This window comes from Cheilinus undulatus, linkage group 3 (genome assembly GCF_018320785.1).
Source record: "Cheilinus undulatus linkage group 3, ASM1832078v1, whole genome shotgun sequence".
Taxonomy (NCBI): Eukaryota; Metazoa; Chordata; class Actinopteri; order Labriformes; family Labridae; genus Cheilinus; species Cheilinus undulatus.
In genome coordinates, this window is record NC_054867.1 from 19,522,093 (window position 1) to 19,539,584 (window position 17,492).

Below are 17,492 nucleotides of genomic sequence, written 5' to 3' on the forward strand. Positions count from 1 at the left end.
GTCTTTCAGTCCTCATACAAAACTCTGCTGAAACCAGTCTGTTAGGGTTTAGTCCTAGTCTTTTCAAAATCTGTTAAAAGTTGTTCAGTGTGTCCCAGCTTGATGTGCATGCACAGGTTCACTGTTGAGCAGGACGATGGGATGTCTGCATGATGACTAGATGATTAGACTCTGGGGATGAAGATTAGACTATGGCAGGACACCATGGTCCAGGTCCTTGATGGAAACACTGTTATATGATACAATGTGATGCAATACAAAACGATACACTGGGATATAAAGTATGATACGATATGATACAGCATGATGCAATATGACATTACAATATGATAGAGTGCGATTTGATACAATATACTGTGCGATACGACACCATCCACCAAACAGGGCTTTTGTGATTATTGTTTAATTTCAACACAGTCATATGATGGTAGATTACAATATCTGAACAGAAGAATGTAACACTACTCTTAACAGGTGAAGTGCAGGATCAGTGTTTTTATTTAAGTATATTTTTATCTCATCATGCTTTATTTGTTAACATCTATTCATTGCTGACTTTATCCTGCTGTCTTCTTCTGTTCTGCTGTCTCCTTTCTTCTTAGGCCAAGCAACCTCTGTCCATGTTACCTTCATTTATGTCACAGGTGCCACAGTGTGAGTAAGTGGTAAACCAGGTTGACAGGGAAATCTGTTCAGAGCGCTTTGTTAAAATATTATTTTTATGCACCAATGATTTAATGACTGAATCAACGATAGATTTCCCCATGATGTCCCCTGTCCCCTGATGGGGACATCAGGGGACACTCGGATTTGAACTTGTAAATCCCACAGTTTCATTGTAGAGAGGTCTGTGGGTTAACCTGAACCCTAAATGTTGGTGCAGGTACTTGATTAGGTGGGTATACTGAAATATATTGATTGGAAATGCTCTTTTTTAAATGTTTCACAAACCTAGGCTACATTTTCACTTTTTACAGTACTTTGTTTCGATCTTTTAATCATGTAGAAACTTCTTCTATCGTCTAAAAGCCTTTAATTTTATTTTTATTGTTCTTTTTCATTTAAAAACTGGCTGTTGTTTTTTGCTGACACAGCCTTCTTGGTTGTTTGTCCATTAAGAGCACTTTGGAGAATGAAAGTTGAAGTGTGTGAAGGTTTAAGTGCTCAGTGTACCGGGATCCCCTCATCAAGTGTCTTCATCTCTTCCCTATACACAGCGCTGTCACCTTTTATACTGACACCACACTTCTGTGGTTATATCAACCTTTTAGGAGTAATTTTCTTGAAAATCTTGATTTTTAATTTCTTGGATTTACCTGTCTTGTCAGCCTCCACCATAAATCTTCTCCCTGTCTTTGTGTCAAAGTGCTGATCTACCCTCTTAGTTAGGGGACTTGTTTTATATCTGCGAGCCAATCAGGTGGCCTGTCACAAGAAACGAATACTCCAGTTGGTCTTGAAATGCAGCCTGTCTATCAGCAAAGGCTGTGATAGGGAAGTAATTACCTCCAAAATACTCATGTCCCCCGGCTCATGAATCAGTCAGTCAATATTTGAATCAGTTGATTTTTAGGTTTAATGTTTTTTGTTCAAGATTTGCTTTACTTTTCATTGCATTTGAAGATTGACCAGAATTCTTATTGGTTTCTTTTATGTATCTCAACTTTTACACTTATCTGTTGAGCACAAAAGACACTTTTTTTGTCAGTAAATATAAAGTCATACTTTGTGCCAAAGGATGGTTAATAGCGATTTTTAGTGTGAGGAGTACTTGAAGCTTAGTGTCCATCACCTGAACTGTAAATCTTGGTGCAGTTTCTTTATTACAGTTAACAGTTCTGGAGTTCTTGGTGTTTGTTAAATAAAGTCAGCCCTCAGGAGTAAAGAAAAGATACTGTACAAAAAGCCATCCACACGCAGTCAAAATGAATAAAATATCAATTTACAGCACAATACATGGACAGTACAAACACAAGGTCAGCTCCATAAAGTCTCACATGTATGATCTCTCAATTCAGTGTCAGATCGTAGAGGGGAAATTGACGCCTTTGCTGCAGCTCTTTGGCCACTCTACGTGCAAAAATCAATCCTCAGAGGATTTCTCTTCCCCGTGTGAAGGACTACGATCAATGAAAGCAATCTGGAACATAGTAAACAGGGAAGCAGCTCCAGGACTCACAGGCATATAGACAGGATCGAAGGTGCTCAGTATCAGCAGAGATTTAACCCTGACCACGTCGGATTTGATGTTTTTCTATCCTCCCTTATGAGCAGCAGATGTGAAAGGATAAGAATGAGTTTCTGGTGTTCTGACAGTTCTGAAGACAATGTACCAGAGCAGCAGTGTGAGCCAGTGATAGGCTAGGCTTTCACTTTTAGCAGCAGCTTTGAAAGTTTTTGGAAACATGTTGTGAAACTACTTCAACTTTAAATCATTCCTGTATATCCTCTTTCTCTGAACAGATAATGATTTCAAAGTCACAATCTCAGAAAAAGCTCCTATTCATATCAGATAAAGTCCTGTTTATTATGATCGTGAGAGGGTTTGGTTGATAGACCCTGGGATTTTATTTCCCTTACTGGTGAAGAAAACATCACTTGATATATTAGATTTTCTCCAGAGAAAAAAGATGCAATATTCAGATCCATGATTTCAGTGCCTGTGTTCATTTCTCCTCAATTTAGAGCTACACATCCTCATTCAAGTGTTTATTGGAAAGGCACTCCCTCCATCCACATGGGGTTAGCAGAGTGTGTGTTCATTTACATGTGCATTGACTAAATGTGTCTATGAGAATCTTTGAGTATCCATGTTACAGTTGGGGACATACACTATATTGCCAAAAGTATTCACTCACTCATCCAAATAGTTGAAATCAGGTGTTCCAATCACTTCCATGGCCACAGGTGTATCAAATCAAGCACCTAGGCATGCAGACTGTTTCTACAAACATTTGTGAAAGAATGGGTCGCTCCCAGGAGCTCACTGAAATCCAGCGTGGTACTGTGATAGGATGCCACCTGTGCAACAAGTCCAGTTGTAAAATTTCCTCGCTCCTAAATATTCCACAGTCAACTGTCAGTGGTGTTATAACAAAGTGGAAGTGATTGGGAATGGCAGCAACTCAGCCACAAAGTGGTAGGCCACGTAAAATGATGGAGCGGGGTCAGCAGATGCTGAGGCGCATAGTGCGCAGAGGTCGCCAACTTTCTGCAGAGTCAGTCGCTACAGACCTCCAAACTTCATGTGGCCCTCAGATTTGCCCAAGAACAGTGTGTAGAGGGCTTCATGGAATGGGTTTCCATGGCCAATCAGATGCAGTGGTGTAAAGCGCTCTGCCACTGGACTCTAGAGCAGTGGAAATGCATTCTCTGGCTGATACTGATTTTTTTTCATTAATTTTGGTAAAAAAAAAAACCCAACACTTCCATCATCTTTGTCCACAAAAACATAACATTTATCCAGCATGTGCTGGCTGGAACATGTGATCCTGTTTATAGTTGCTGTTACATATCAGTATGAATCTGTGGTAATTTTATAGGCTTCATGTATGATTCTTAGTAGTTTAAGTGCAGTTATTTCAGTGCAGTATAATGAGTTGAAATTATAATAATCATGCTTCAGAAAGCTTTCTTTGTTCATTTAGACCCATGGTTCCCAACATGAGGGTCGCCAGATGCCTTCCAAAAAAACACAGCATATTTGAAAACATTTAAAATTGCATATTTTACTCACTTTTTATTATAAAATTTGCATTAAATTGTGAAATTTATTATAAAAACATGGTCATCTGGTGAGATTTATGAGATCAAAGTGATGTTTAAGAAATCTTTAACATACAAGTCTGCACACAACTATTCCTGAATGTTCACAGCTGTGTTCATCTGTGCTTCAGATACCTCCAGGTGCAGTGCGGGTCCACGGTCTCTGGCACCTTTATTTTTGGGGTCCTGGGCTGAAAAGTTTGAGAACCCCTGATTTAGATAACAAGAACAGTACAATGATTAAACTGATACTGAGATACAGTAAAGATGATATTTTTTTAGAACACAGTGTTTTTTTAATCAGAACAGCCAACTCTTTTGTTGGAGAGTTTTCCTTTGGTTGACTAAGGCCTAGAAATATCAGCTTATTGTGAACCGGCAAAGATCCAATTTTGTGCATCCTTACTTTGACGCAAAATATCTTAAAAAGTTAATTCATTTTGCATAAAAATAAGCCTGCAACAGTGGCGGTTTCGACCCCCTTTTCGGGTGTCTCATTTGACTCTTAAATTATGCCTTGGTACTGTATTTGTAGACCTTAACAAGGCTAAGCCATCTGGCTGTAATTTATGGCTTGACATGTCCAGTCTAATATTTTTTAGATACATGTCTTATTTATAGACTTAAACTCATATCCCAGTGTTGGTCATTGCATCCCTGTTTGGAATCCTCTCATTTGTTTTTGTAATATGGTGTTGGTCCAGATGGGGGCAGCAGACCTCGACTCTCTGTGACCATCACCACCTTCACCACAGTCTGCACTCATCTGGCAGCTGTTGCCATGGATACAGAGCCTGGCCATAGCTGTAATAGAGCCACAATCTAACAGAGGCACATAGGGGGTAGTGTTGAGTGCAGAGAAAGGGATGCTGACACACAAACACACACTTAACACACACACCTCTATGCTGTGATATGAACCAATGGCCTTTCAGCATCTCAGCAGTTTGATTTAGGATTTAGACTGCCTATTCACAGAGGAACTGTCTATCAACCACATTTCTTTAGAGCATGAAATAAAAGGCATTCATCAATCCAAATCTTCTCTTGAATCAATGAAAGCTGACTTCATTGTTGATCAATTATCAGAAACTTTTTCCCTATGGTGTTTAGTCATCACTCATCACATGGGTCTGCACTTACAGATTAAGATTAGGGTCCTTTTTCTCTGGTCAGGGGTCAGATTAAACTCTCTTTGACTTCTCTGCACGCTCCCCTACTCACTTGGACATTTAGCTAAGCTGTGATTAGTGATGATGAAAATGTTAACTGTAGATAGCTGCTGCTGGTTGAATCTGTTAAATGGTGATTAGCCCTGATTACCTGATTAATTAGAGCCGTGGACGGACTGCTCACTTTAGAGTTGATTACTTAAGACATGACTTTGGACAGCTTGTGTGCTGTATGTCTGATGGATAAATTAAACTTGTAGTAGGTCATGTTTAAATGGCACAGATTCATGTGGCTTTAAAGTGGCTTCTTTACGATGTCCCAGTTTGCAGAGACTATATTTAACAATAAACAGACCACCTCAACAAGGGTTATGTCTAATCATAGCTCCTGCCTCATGGCACGTCGCTTGATATTAAAAAGAAAATAGAAAAGAGAAAGTATGAAAAAAAAAGTTGTTTATTACCTTATATGCCAGACTGTTTGTGTATTCTACATTGCTACAACACTCAGCGCCCAGCCAAACATGGTGGTGCTGCCAGATCAGACTTGGCTAAGTGTAAAACAGACTGGCACCATGGATGGCATATGACTGGGTTTCTGCTCCGTCACTTAGACTGATGCTTGGTGCTAAGAGGCGGACCCTGTCTGCCATTGCCCAGTGTTCTGATTCAGATTTGGACATTGCTCGAATGCCACCACAGATATCTTTTTATAGATGATGTGAAATTAATTCCATTCATATTGCCTAATATTATTATCCACAAATTTGCCTTTATAAGGCTCTACAGATTCTACACTGTACAAATAGGTTTACTTAGCCTGATTGCGGGGAAGCCATATCTTGTTGTTAATACCATTGGTACCTGCTAGACAGTTGTAAGGGGGTACAGCCTTCAAAGGAGGCTATTAGAGACCCAGCCTCCATAGTATGCGTAGACTGCTCATCACTGTCTGTTTCCTCTCTTACATTTCTAAGCACCACCCATCATTCTGGAAATTCCTGCAGCTGTATTGCTTCTCTTTGTCTCCTGCTGTGCATCTCTTATTCAATCAGCTGTGTGCTCCCACTGTTTCATTCTCACACACCTATACAGGCAACCAACCGACCAGCAGGATCTTAGTTGGATGAGAGCTTATCAACCAACCAACTGACTACAAGGTGTCAGCCCTTATTATTATTATTACCGAATACGGATTTGTGAAGAGCAGCATGACTGTGCCTCTGAAGATGACCAAGAAAACAAACTTTAGTCCTTAAAATAAATTAAAGTTTAAAGAATGAGGATAAATAAAGAAAAAGACCTAAACTGACATAAGTCTTTTGGTCCAGCCTAAAACACCACTAATTTATTCGTATATGGATAAAATTTACAGTTGATATACGCTTAAATACACATAAATGATAAATGAATTATAACTTGTATGGTGCTTTTTCAGTCTTTCATCAATTGGAAGTGCTTATACATTGCATGTTTCATGCATTCACCGATTTTAACCACATGAAGGCAGAAGATTTGATCTAGATGTTCATCCTGAATCAGTTAAACTTCCTTCATAGGACTTTTCCAGTCAAAATAAACAAGCATTCCAGCAACATTCTGGCTTTAGCCCAGGTCAGATCAGCAACTTCAGCTTCTCATCTTTATTTGGGTCAGACAGAGACATCTCTGTTGTACATGCATGTATGAATAGAGCTATAGGTTTTTTATATTGTAACTGAGGCTTCCCACTGTAATGACACTGCTCGTCTGAAGCGTGAAGGGCTGGTACAACTTCATGACTCCTGCTCTTTCTAAATCATCAGAAATCGGTCAAACCTTTCCTTTCCCACTACGAGCAGGAGGATCGAATTTCTGTGTAGTTTGGTTTTTCCATGCCGTGAATACAGATGTCAGCTGCCAGTGGAGGGTCTGGCTGGTGCCGTGTCTGGCGCTGCATGTCTGAGCAGGGCCTTGGCTGGCTGATCACAAGTTGAGAGGTGCACGGGTGGGCGCAATGGGAGATGCCTGGAAAGAAGTGGAGCTTTTTTACATTTCAGATGTGTCCAGAACTCTTTTGATGATTTGTCTGGCGTACTCTGATGTTCTCTTTTGTGAACCTCGTCTCCCCCCTTCCTCCTCCATCCTTCTGTCATGGACTGCTTGTCTCCCTCTCAAAATCCTGCTTGTTTTAGGGGGCTTATAGAAAATCTATAACAGGTGGGGTGTGTTTGAAGGATATGTCTTTTCTAATTATCTGTTTGCTAAGGGATTTGGGTGGGTGGCTGCTTGGCCAAATGCCCCACCAGCCAGGCCCTGCTGACTGCCTATTTTTATAGTTGAATTGAAGTAAAATAGTTTGTTTCTTAAATTTAGAGATGCTAAATTACTTCAAAGCATCTTAGCAGTCTGTAATTCTGCACTTGTGCCAATAGTCAAAAGTTTGCTTGTGGGAATTAAGCCCCATGATCTTCAAAATCAGGGGCCATGCCATTACATCCTGGAATGAGGATACTCCGATACTTGGTCTGTAAAAAAAAGATTATTTCGGGCGCGCAGATGGCGCCCATGTACGTGGGCAGCATGGGTTCGAATCTGGCCCATGGCCCTTTAAAGCATGTCTCTCCCCACTCTTTCTCCTGTTTCCAACTCTATCCACTGTCCTCCTCTATAGAACAAAGACACGAAAAGCCCAAAAATAAATCTCAAAAAAAAAAAAAAAAGAAAAAAAAGATTATTTTGAGATATAATTTCTTTTTATTGTACATTTGGTAAGGCTGCTACTCTTGGTTCCACCAAACTGTTAAACAATCCTTTGTAAGCAACTAGAAGACTACTTTTCTCATCTTGGATATCTCTGATGGTTGGCATGGTTATTTACAGTGCCATGCCAAAAGAGAGCGAGGCTCTGTGGAAGCAGTTAATGGGCTTATGGTGTTATTGTACTCTGCATGGGTTTGAAGGAGCTGACTATCTGCCTTAAAGGCTTAAACAGAAGTGAGACGTGATCTTCTTGACCTTTTTAAACCCAACATGGGTGACAGATTCCTGGAAGATCATCTACAGAATATTGATCTCTAAGAAAATACGTTTGGTTGCAGCTGGACCAACCTACTGTGGACCAAAGCTGGAGCCAACCAAAAGTCTGAAATCCCAACACTGTGGTCGCACTTAAGACGAGTGGTTGTACAGTAGTCAGCTGTTAAGTAAAGTAATGGACAGGAGTGAGAAAAGAAAAGGAAATGTGCTGAGGAGGTATTTGACCTCAGACCAGTAACAACATATTAACGTTGGGTTGCTGCAAAATGAGTTAGAGTTGCTTTCTAGTGCCAGTGCAGACCTTGGTGTGAGGTTACAGATAGTCTGAGTGTATTAGGACACTGTTCAGGGTTGTGGAAATTTGAACAGTAGCCAAAGATGGCAAGATGAAGAAGAGCACTGATTACATGCATAAACTAGACTCAGACACAAATGAAAACAGCTTAGTTTTGAATATGAAAGTTCTGGTAATCCTTCCAAAATACTTCCTATATATCTGAATCTGATTTTTTTGCTTTCAGAGCCTCTTTCTGTTAGAACATCATTGTCCACAGGTTCTGATTAGACACTTGTCTTAGTAAGCACTCTATAAATGCAAAGTGTCTCAGAACAAAGGGACAACAAATACTGCTATCTGCTTAGTCATCACTTCCAAAATAATTATCTTTCCTTGATTCATGAAAGCAACAGTCCATCAGGGCCCTGTCATTCACACTGTCCTCCCTTTGAAGGATTTCTACTCATTCTCATCAGAACACTCATCCAGATAAAGATCAGCATTGAAAGAGTTAGAGGAGGACAGAATCTACGTAACTGGATTAAAGCTTATGTAATGGCTCCTTGAGGTGCTGTTGCTTTCATGGCAATGATTAACCAGTGGTAAGTCTGATTACCACTTTTGTAATCAGACAACATTTAAATAACTTTATTTTAGGAGAATATGTTTGTCTATTTCCTATCAGCTCGCTATTTGATGAGGAATAAAAATCATAAAAGTTGGCACCACTTTCACCATGCCGTAACATTGCTTAAGCATCAGCTTGAATTTAATAAAGCTTGGCATTGTAAGTCAAGGCACCAGAAACTTCACAAATGATGACATTGCTCTGACTCTTAAGCATGTAGCATAGTGAATGTATTATGAAGTAAAAGAGGCTAAATATATTCTAATTATAGCAATACATAATATTATTGATTGTTGTGTTATCAGTATCGACATACACCATACATCAGGGACTGTAATGGCATTGTTTTCAAATATTTGTACTTTGATATGGAGTTGGCCCCCCTCTTTCAGCTATAACAGCCTCCACTCTTCTTGCACGGCTTTCCACAAGATTTAGGAGTGTTTCTGTGTGGGGGCTCTGTGTAGGCCAGTCAAGTTCTTCCACACCAAACTTGTCAAACCTTTTCTTCATATTTTTTGCTTAATGTACTGGGGCACAGTTGTTTTGGAATAGAAAAGGCCTCCTCCAAATTGTTGCCTTAATGTTGCATAGCATTGTTCAAAATGTCTTGGTTTGGTCGGCCTTCACTGGAGATAAGAAGCCTAGCCCAAACTCTGAAAACAGCCCCATACCAGTATCCCTCCACCACCAAACTTCACAGCTGGCACAATGCACCACTCCATCAGGTGCTTGGCATTGGACTTAGTCATGTGAGGCTTGCATGCAGCTGGCTGGCCATGAAATCCCACTCCATGAGGCTACTGTTTCACATTATTTTTGTTTACATTAATGCCAGTGGAAGGTAGGAACTCTTCAGCTATGGAATCACAGAGCATTGGCCACTTTTATTCACCATGTGCCTTAGAAGATTTGACCCCGCTCTGTGATTTTATGTGGTCTTCTGCTTTGTGGCTGAGTTGCTGTTGTTCCTAAACACTTCCACTTTCTAATAAAATCACTTCAAGTTCACTGTGGAATAAACAGCAGGGATGAAATTTAAATACCGCTTTGAATTAAGATAATAGTGGCATGAAGTCTTTGATTATTTAGAAATAGTGACTGAACTTTCAAAAAATATTTCACATCCCTTGTTCACCTTAGAAGAGGAGCATTAAGCCGGTGTTTTTTTTTTGCAGAACCTCGTATATATAAAGTGCTTAACAAATTTATTAGACCACCCTAACCCTAACCACAGTAAGGTTTATGCCACAGCTGCCCTAAACAAACAGCACTGGTCATTACCAAAATCATTTTTTATGTTTCTGCAATGGTTAATACACCAATATGTAGAAGCTCTTCAACCCAAATGATATTTTTGATGCTAAAATATAATTATTATTGTTATCCATGAATTTTCACACTTACTGATTTACAAAAAAACTGAAAAAATAGTAAAGCAGATTAATATTTCTTGATTAATATGTCAAATTATAGTTATTTACTTGCATTCTTGAACAGAAAAGTTAGTTTTAGTGGTTGAATGTTATGCTTGATTAATTTCTGACTTCTCAGAGAAGCCCAGTGAGCTGGCTCAAATTTGGGTGAATTCAGTTTAAATTCCTCATTCCTGTTCAAAATGGTAAAACGTGGAGAGCTCAGTGAAAATGAAAGAGTCCGCATTAAAGCACTTCATGATGCTGGATGGTCTCTGAGACAAATATGACAGGTGGTCTAATAAATTTGTTAAGCACGATATATATCTGTATATTGGTACCTGCAAAAATGAATTTCAAAATATCAGCATCAGCAAAAATCCAATGTTATGCATCTCAGTATCAATTTTGCAATGTCAGATTATTTGTCAGTAATCAAACATTAGGCATAAGTTGGCCAACTTTAATGAATGAAGGCTCTGTGTTTAATGACCATGTCTGGTTCTCTGTGTGCTTGAATCCTTCACTCCAGTGTTCTTTTATTTGGCTTTTTGGTCCTTTGGTTGAGCTTTTAAACTTCTTTTCATGGTACAGATTTCCCAGCACAAAACTCAGACACGTTCAGACAGCCTGTTGGGGGTCTGCTTGCAAGGAATGCCCGTTGCTCTCCAGTAATTGGTGTGTACAAAGACCCATCGGGGTGTGCATTAGGCTCTCTTGTTGGCCTGAGACCTGTTGTGAGGATTAGTGCACAGTGATATGTCTGGATGGGCCAGAGCCAGGAGCAGAGTTTCCTCTGAGGAAGGAGCTTAACCTTTCTTCAGGTCTGTTTACTAAACAGCAACATTGTCAGCGTCACTGTGGGAATAATAATGGTTTATTAAATATTTGTACAAATTGGGCTGAGTGCATACCTGTGTCAAAAACTCACTTAAAAAACAAACTAGATTCAAGATGTGTAAACTCACAGTACAGAACTGGTATTTGTAGAAAAAAACAGTTTTTAAGAGAATAGAAGTCAATGCATATTCCTGGCACAGTTGCATTAGGAATGCAGTGTGAGCTTTTAAGCTTCTAAACCGAACCCTGACACTTCATCAACAAGTAAATCATCATAATAATCTTTGCATCTTTATCACTCTTGGTATTTATGTTGATTAGAATAACAGACAAAAAGAGTGTAACTTTACAATTAAGAACATTCATATCATGTCTGTGGGAGGTGCATGTTGTGCCTCTTATCATATGAACCTACAATCATTCTGCCAAACAGTGCAGAATGCTCTTCTGTACTATGCTAACAATCTCAATCATCTTATTAAACACACACACACGCACACACATAACGACACACGCTCATATACACACAGTTTCCATGGGAACAGGATCCAGGGCCTTTTATGACTGGTTGTTTGCCCAAGACAACTAAAAATGGTCTCAGCAGCCGTGCAACGATGGGAGATAAATCATTTGGATAATAAATAATTGGACATGTATTAACATAGAACATGATGAGATGTTGGTTGTAGCCCGAGGCGGTGTTGTTATTGGATTTAGAGCAACACATTCTTGTATTCATGGCGTACGTTTCCTCATTTTACTGTTCCTATGAAATCACAGGCTCTTTGTCTCTTCTGTTGTGTTGTAAAACTAGATGTGATGACCACACACTGACACTAAAACACGCACACTCACATGCGGACACTTTCCAGCCGTGCTGCCCTTTAGTAGCCTAATGTGTGTCTGAGGTCCAGATGGCCTAGCGGTGGGAGGGCTAATTCACAATGTTAGCCATAATGCTAGCGGTCTTAGTTTTGGCTAGCCCTGGCTGCTTTGAGAGGGAGAGCCTGCAGCCAGCTACCCCTCCGAGTGACAATGGCAAGTGTACAATTCACAGCTCCAAACTCAGCTTTAGCTTTGTTGTATTTTCAGAGTAAAACTTGTGTGTTTCTTTCAGTGGGAGACAAACTGTGTGGTCATTTGACACTTCACTGTGAATTATAACAGAGTTGTTTGACTCCTGTGATATTGTGATGTCTGGACGCCTTTTTCGGGGGGAATGTTTTCTAACAACATGTCTTCCTGTTTGTCTCCACAATGACAGGAAGCAAGCTGAACAAGGACCTGAAGCATTATCTGAGCCAGCGCTTCCAGAAATCATCGCCTGACCACGAGCTGCAGCAGACTATCCGAGACAACCTCTACCGTCACGCCGTGCCTTGTGAGTCCATGACCGTTGAATTTTCTAGGCATCTTTCCTTCTCTGACGTTACTAGTCCAGTCTGCTTTTTGAGATTCTTAAGGAGCATCATTGCGGCATTATTTCACAATGAAATAGTGAAAAAAAAATATCAAAACCCTTCATTTTGGGTTGGTGTTAGCCAAGGTCTTACCTCCTGGTAGGACCACTTTTAGATCCATGCAAAAATTGAGTAGAGACTTGGAATAGTTCCTGTCCAACATTACAGACTTGAACTTTGTGTCATCCCCAAAGCTGGCATAAAGCAGTGAGATATAGCAATCCTCCATCCATCCAGTCAGGTTGGTGTTTAGTGTACTAAATTGTGGGTCCCTTTAAAAACAAAGGTAGTTCCTCCTTTGTGAATAAGCTGGTAGTACCTCATGTTAAATGGCTCAGGTAATTGTAGCCCAAGTCACTCCCCCTTTATCACTCCTCTAGTATCTGCTCTGCCTGAACTGCCTGTGTAATCCAGGAATAGAGGCTTGACTTCTTTATTCTCCTGACTGTTGCAAAGATCTAAAGACATATTTATTTTTGATGTTTCATACTTCTTTTTTAATGCTACTGCTTCAAAGTTTAAGTATATATTTGAAGTGTTTTACTTGTCCTTGTTGTACGAAACAACGTGTGAAGACACTGCAGTGCTCAGGGTGTATTGTTGCATTAACAAAAAAATAGTTGAGTTATAATGGCCATAACTATTCAGCTCCCTCTGAAGCGGGGTAGCTCAGACAGAACGATGGTTCGACAGATTGATCCATGCTGCATGATGCCAATATTGTGCTATGTGCTGAAATCAGCCTAGTGCTTTAAGTAAGGCATTTCATTACCATGATACTGGAATCCCTGCTGATTTTGGACACAGCATGCATAACTTAAGCTTGCACACATGAAATCCTGAAAATTCTACAAAAGATCTGTCAGCCTGCCATGGAAATCTTTTCATATTTGTCCTTTACAGTAGTTTAGTTTGGCTTGTGGGTGGGTTCTTAAGAGGCATGACATGACATGAAAAAGATGCTGAGGAAATCAAAGATGGTGGATAAAGTGTCACCTTTAAAGTGACCAAGCTATTTCAACAGAGGTCCAGCTGAATGGTGCTAGTAGTCTTACAACTAGTGAAATGGGGATCGCCTTAGTGCTGTCAATGTGTCTGAAGTGACTGTAGTATAAAGACACCTGTGTCTGGAAGGTTAAGTCACTGGTTAATTGGAGTTCCTGGCTACCATTACACCATGAAGACAAAAGAATACTAAGAAACTCAGAGACAAGGTTTTTGAAAAGTATAAATAAGTAGATGAATACAAAATAATTTCCAAGGCACTGAACATTCCTAGGAGTTCAGTTGAATCCATCAAGAAATGGAAGGAATATGGCACATGTGTAAATCTGCCTAGATAAGGCCGTCCCCACAAACTGAGTGTCTGTGCAAGAAAAGAACCAGTGAGAGAGACCACCATGACACCTTTGACTACTCTGGAGTTCCAAGCTTCAGCAGCTCAGATGAGAGAGACTCTGCAAACAAAAACTGTTGGCCATGCTTTTCACCAGTCAAAGCTTTATGGGAGAGTGACAACAAGAAAGCCACTGTTGAAGAAAACTGACATTGAATTTTGACTAGAGTTCACTAAAAGCATGTGGAAGACTCTTTGGTCAAGATGAAGAGATTTCTTTGGTCTGATGTGACCAAAATGGTGCTCATTGGCAATCTGACAAGACGTTATGTTTTGTGGACATCAAACCATAGCATATGTTTTATTTTTTATTCGTTTGCATTAAACACCATGAAGAAGCACAACCCCGTTTACCCCCAAACCCACTAAATGGTAACATCCATTGACTGTTAAATTACTTTATTTGCAGCCCTCTCTAGTAAATTACAATCTATATTAGGGAGGCTTGATTAAGAGACTTTATCTGCATTACCTCCACTGCCATATGTCAGGCAGACACTTGGTGGAAGGTGGGGGTCTGGCCATAACAGCCATGTTAATCACTGAGTGGCCTATGGCACACTAGCAAAAATCCTCATGTAGTTAACAGAAAAGAAAAACCTTGAAGTGTCTCCTATAGGAAGTGGTTTATTAGATTGTAAAGTTTGTTTTTGTCATACATTTGTTGAGGAGGGGGATATTCTTATCATATGATGTTAAATTTGCAAATTCTTTGCTGAAACTATTTCCTTAACCTCTCTTTGCCATTGAAAGCTATATAACAGTGTACACAGTCCATGAATGAATACTACCCGATGACCTTTATTCTTGATAGACCAGTGCAGTGTATGTATGACAAAACATACAGTAGGTACACTGGTATGTCCTCACACCAACTGATTTGGCCTGTGTTTGTAGGTCAGTGTGTGTCCATGTTGACGTATGTCCAAAGGTTGTTCAATGCACTGTCCATGTGCATGTGTAGGTGGAGGTGTGATAAATGCACAGCAAGCAGGTGGAGAAACAGATGGAGACGTGTGTTTGGTTGTTGGTGCTGTCACAGTAAAATAGACTGTTCAGGTTCAACCTTGAGTAAACAGTACTTAAATACAACCGTGTATTAAAGTCCAATCTGTTATCTGTGCCAAATTCATGTTTAAAAGGATACATTTTTATTAGAAAAATGGTCAGAGGACATTTTGGTAATTGGAGAAACAGTAATTTCATACATGAGTTATTTTTAGGTAGTTTTGGAGCAGCTGCCAGACAAAGAATATTAATACAGCTAAATATCATTGTCCTGATGAAGAAGAAAAGCTGTTATCAGCCTTCTTGGTTCACACTGTAAACTACTAGCAAAGCATTCTGGTATTGCTTGCAGTGTGCATTACTTTTAACAGCTTTTCTCCATCGTTAAAGAATCTGGCAATACGATACGTATTGCGATACAGGGGTGCCGATATCAATATTATACAATATATATATATGTTTATTTATATAAATAAATAACAGCTATGTAATTTTAAGTTAATATGGACTATAATAGAACAGAATGAAGCTATTAATAAAAATGTATTAAAATTATATGTATAGTATACAAATAAAACATATATGGTGTATTATAACATATGTGGTCCTGCATCATTTAGACTTTTTACTCTTTTTGTGCAATTTGAAGATGAGGATCTTTCCCATTTGTTGTATTGAATTAAAATGCTTTCAGGATTTCTTAAAGAAAAGTGGAAAAATAAATCAATATAGTGTAAATGTACGAAAATCTTTTATATTTCATGGTACATCAGCCTGTATGTCTCAACGTACTGACAAGGTGCTTGTGGAAGAAGACTGATCCTCATATCCAGCTATAAGGACTGATGGACTAGATTCTCAGTAGATTCCTCAGGAGGGGAACTGGGCTCAGCCTTAGAGATAGGATGAGGAGCTTGGACATCCAGAGGGAGCTCAATGTAGAGCCACTGCTCCTTCGTCTTGAAAGGAGCCAGTTGAGTTGGTTCAGGCATCTGATCAGGATGCCCCCTGGTTGCCTCCCTTTGGGGGTCTTCCAGGTACACCCAGCTGGGAGGAGAACCCAGAGTAGACCCACTGGAGAGATTATACATCTCATCTGGCCTAGGAATCCCCCAGGAAGAGCTGGAAAATGTCTCTAGGGAGAGGGATGTCTGGGCTGACTTGCTTAGCCTGCTGCCATTGTGACCCTGCCCCTGGAGAAGTGGAAGAAAATTGATGGATGGATTGATGGACCTTATGGAGTTCCATGAATAGAGTCTTAGATTCAAAACAAAAACTAAGCCATGGAGGTGGGTGCGCTGAGCAGCTAGCCTGGTCTTGACTTGACCTTGAAATACCTAAATGCCTAGTAAGGCACATCACAGGGTGGGGTGAGCTTGGGGGATTTAATTCACTACTGATGGCAGAGAATAGTCCTGGCGTTTCACTAGTTACCAGCAATAAACATGCATGAGATGGCAGCTTCTAGTGGTATTTCCCAGTGCAAAGTTTACTTGCAATTTTTACCTCTATCTATAGTTATTCCCTTTCAAACTAAAATGTAGAACTTACTGGGCCTTTTTCTTTGATTTAAGCATCATACCTGAGCTAAACACAAGACTTGTGTTTAGCTCAGGTATAGTTTTTGCTAGACCCATCACTGAGTTAAAATTTACACAGTATTGTTGGTTTCCTGATGTGATGCTTTGTCAAGCTGTAAGTTTTTCACCCCCCTTGTTGTTGTCTACCTACCTTTACATCGCTGCCCAAAACAACCAAAGGGAGTCAGAAGGACAGAAAAGAGGACATGATCCCTCATTGGCTTCCAGCATTGCCAATTGTGTTGGTTGGACTGCCAGGCTGTGTGCACCACAGCAGGAACTGACCACAGTTTAGTGTGGTGGCGGGTACTGAATGTTTATACTAGACCTCCCACGCATGCCACCACTTCTAATGAAATGCTAGGACATGATTTTTATGAAGAGAAAGTAAGATGAGAGAAGTTTGGCTTTTAAAAGATTTCATTTAGGAAACCCATGAACTCAAAAATGTTGGCAATAAAGCAAGTTCTCTTCAAAACAGACAAAATCTTGGCTTTATCATGGGAGAGTGAGAAGCAGAGATGTCCCCAAAGACCTTAGGGCTTTCAGGTAGATGCATTTAGATTTTCAAATGTCATGAGGGAAACAGTAAACAGAGCCTGTCTCCCACAGTTGTTCCAATAACCCTGATAGAATTTGAGCCACCACACTTACGCCCTCCCCCATCTGCCGAGGCGTCCGTCAGCTTCCCTTGTGGTCACCACAGCCGCACATTCAGCATTCCAAATTTTTCCCAACCATTCCTCCAACCCCCACTATCCTATACTCATTCCTGACCCCCCCAACTCATGACACTGCTGCCTCACGTCCTCTCGCCGCCACTGCTGCTGCTTTTCTCCCTCAGTATCGCTCTCCCTCTCCCCTCTTATTGTCCCTGCCAGTGGATCGGAGGAGTGACGGGAGGGAAGAAAATACTCTGGTTTGACGCCTGAT

The 17,492-nt window shown here is 40.2% G+C and overlaps 1 protein-coding gene across 10 annotated transcripts in view; it reads left to right on the forward strand.

The window, feature by feature from the left end:
* The window catches only part of magi1b (membrane associated guanylate kinase, WW and PDZ domain containing 1b), a 207,666-nt gene that overhangs the window by 85,320 nt on the left and 104,854 nt on the right, over positions 1–17,492 (forward strand). For all 10 annotated transcript variants that reach the window (XM_041781197.1, XM_041781230.1, XM_041781212.1 and 7 more), the window contains exon 2: positions 12,380–12,496. In XM_041781197.1, the coding sequence (XP_041637131.1) occupies positions 12,380–12,496 (117 nt within the window). The remainder of the gene's footprint in view (positions 1–12,379; positions 12,497–17,492) is intronic.